Raw genomic sequence first — 1,885 nt, 5'->3', positions numbered from 1 at the left:
TCCACATGCCTTAAAATTGTCAAGGTTGAGAAACACTGGCCTAGAGGAATATATATTCTTGTTGAGTATTCCAAGCATCTGATCAAAATGATATCTAAATGGGTGCAATTTTATTTGTTCCAGTTGAGGACTGCCAGTTCTAAGAAATGTTTTTTCAAAGATTCCCTAAAAACATGTACAATGCACACTGCACTAAGACAGTTACATTTGGAATTTAGATGGGAAAAGAATGAATAAAGATAGGAACCACTATAGAATAATAGTTAAAATGTTGGACTAGAGTAATGGAGTGCCAGGTTCAAGTCCATTCACAGCTTTGATAATCTTGGGCCAGTCATACTTTCTCAGCCCAAATTATTCCACATTGTTATTGTAAGAAAAAAAAATATGTACACAGTCTTAAGTTCCTGGAACAAGTATAGGATGTTGATATGTGCTTTGTAGAGCTTGAAGTGAAAAATATATAATATAGAACATTTCCTATTGATCAGAAGGAAAAAAGGATACTGAATCTTTTCTGATATCTATATAGAAGCTTAAGATTCAAATTAAATTTTATTTACAACGATTCTTCTGGGCTTGCTGTTTTTTGATATAATGAAGGGAAATAATATGGCTTAATTAATTATAATGATTATCTCTAGGGGAGCACCGTGAATATGAATATTATGGGATGGGTGTACTGGAAAGTTCACGATCTGTTTGGTTCTACAGGCCATACCACTCTGGGCATAGCACTCTTGATAGGTTAGTAAATATTTTTACCGTTTACAAAAATAATGTATTTTTTATTTCAGGAATTGAAAATCTGTTGTTAAACTTATCAATTTTCAGTTTTATCAAGCTTGTCCTTCATGCAGATTGCAGCATTTCTTAACCTTGGCTGCTTTAAAGATGCGTAGACTTCTCCCAGAATTCCCCAACCAGCATGCATTGCAGGAGTTACCATTTTCATCCCTTATGGATTTCTACTTTGAAGCCTTAGCATTGCCTGAAGGCTTCAAAAGCCTTCACTCTGGCGTGCTCTCCAGATATTGCCACTCTATTGTAATGCTTCATGTGATAAAAGCAAAACATTGTTTATAAAATGGATATTGAATGCTTTGCATATTTAATTTAAATGGAATCAGGTTCTGATTTGATACTGACGCAACCCATTTCCTTTGCCCCATTGTTCTTTGCACTGTTATCCCCAATAAGCCACTTAAGACTTAGTGTGATCCCTGGCATGAAAAAAAATATCCTCTACACAATTTATACCTGGGTTCTTTATTTTCAGGGCCTCATCTTGAAATATTTTTGTGATATAATGCTAATGATTTTAGCAATTGGTTTGATAAAGCCATTGGTAGATAGATTCCACATTCATTTATACTGTGTATATACTTTATACACATTATACTGAGAATGTGTAGAACTGTAAACCAATTTTATGCTCATTTATGGCATAAATGTTATTAATTTGCTTTCTGTTCTATTAATTGCAGGTGGTATTACATGTATCTTTTCACTAGTTTGTGCTCTTATTCTTGCTTACCTGGACAAAAGAGCAGAGAAAATTCTTTGCAAAGAACAAGGGAAAACTGGTATGTTGGTCTCCTTCATTGCCTCCTTCCTCTAAGTATGTGAAAACTCAGAATAGGATGATTGATTTGCTCATCTTGGCCATAAAGTGTTTGAGTACCAGGCTTTACTCTGGTTGGGAAATTAAACAATTTTTAGCTTCTTTCCTTGCTGTGGAGCTTTTTTGCTGATAACATGAATGATCTGTGACTTGTTTTTTACAATGAAATATATGAGCCACTTAAATATGAGCCAGCAGTGTGCTGCAGCTGCCAAAAAAGCTAACACAGTGCTAGGCTGCATTAACAGGGATAGAATCAAG

The 1,885-nt window shown here is 34.7% G+C and overlaps 1 protein-coding gene across 1 annotated transcript; it reads left to right on the top strand.

Moving 5' to 3' along the window:
• Window positions 1–644: 644 nt before the first annotated feature.
• On the top strand, window positions 645–1,586 carry LOC114923830 (major facilitator superfamily domain-containing protein 1-like; the record flags this gene model as incomplete). Its single annotated transcript, XM_029287165.1, is given in 2 exon segments — window positions 645–747; window positions 1,488–1,586. Coding segments are annotated over 2 exon segments (202 nt in total), but the record flags the coding sequence as incomplete, so codon positions are not given.
• Between the last annotated feature and the right edge of the window lie 299 nt (window positions 1,587–1,885).

This window comes from Protobothrops mucrosquamatus, unplaced genomic scaffold (genome assembly GCF_001527695.2).
Source record: "Protobothrops mucrosquamatus isolate PMUCROS unplaced genomic scaffold, P.Mucros_1.0 scaffold21473, whole genome shotgun sequence".
Classification (NCBI taxonomy): domain Eukaryota; kingdom Metazoa; phylum Chordata; class Lepidosauria; order Squamata; family Viperidae; genus Protobothrops; species Protobothrops mucrosquamatus.
This window is presented reverse-complemented; position numbering and strand designations above follow the sequence as displayed.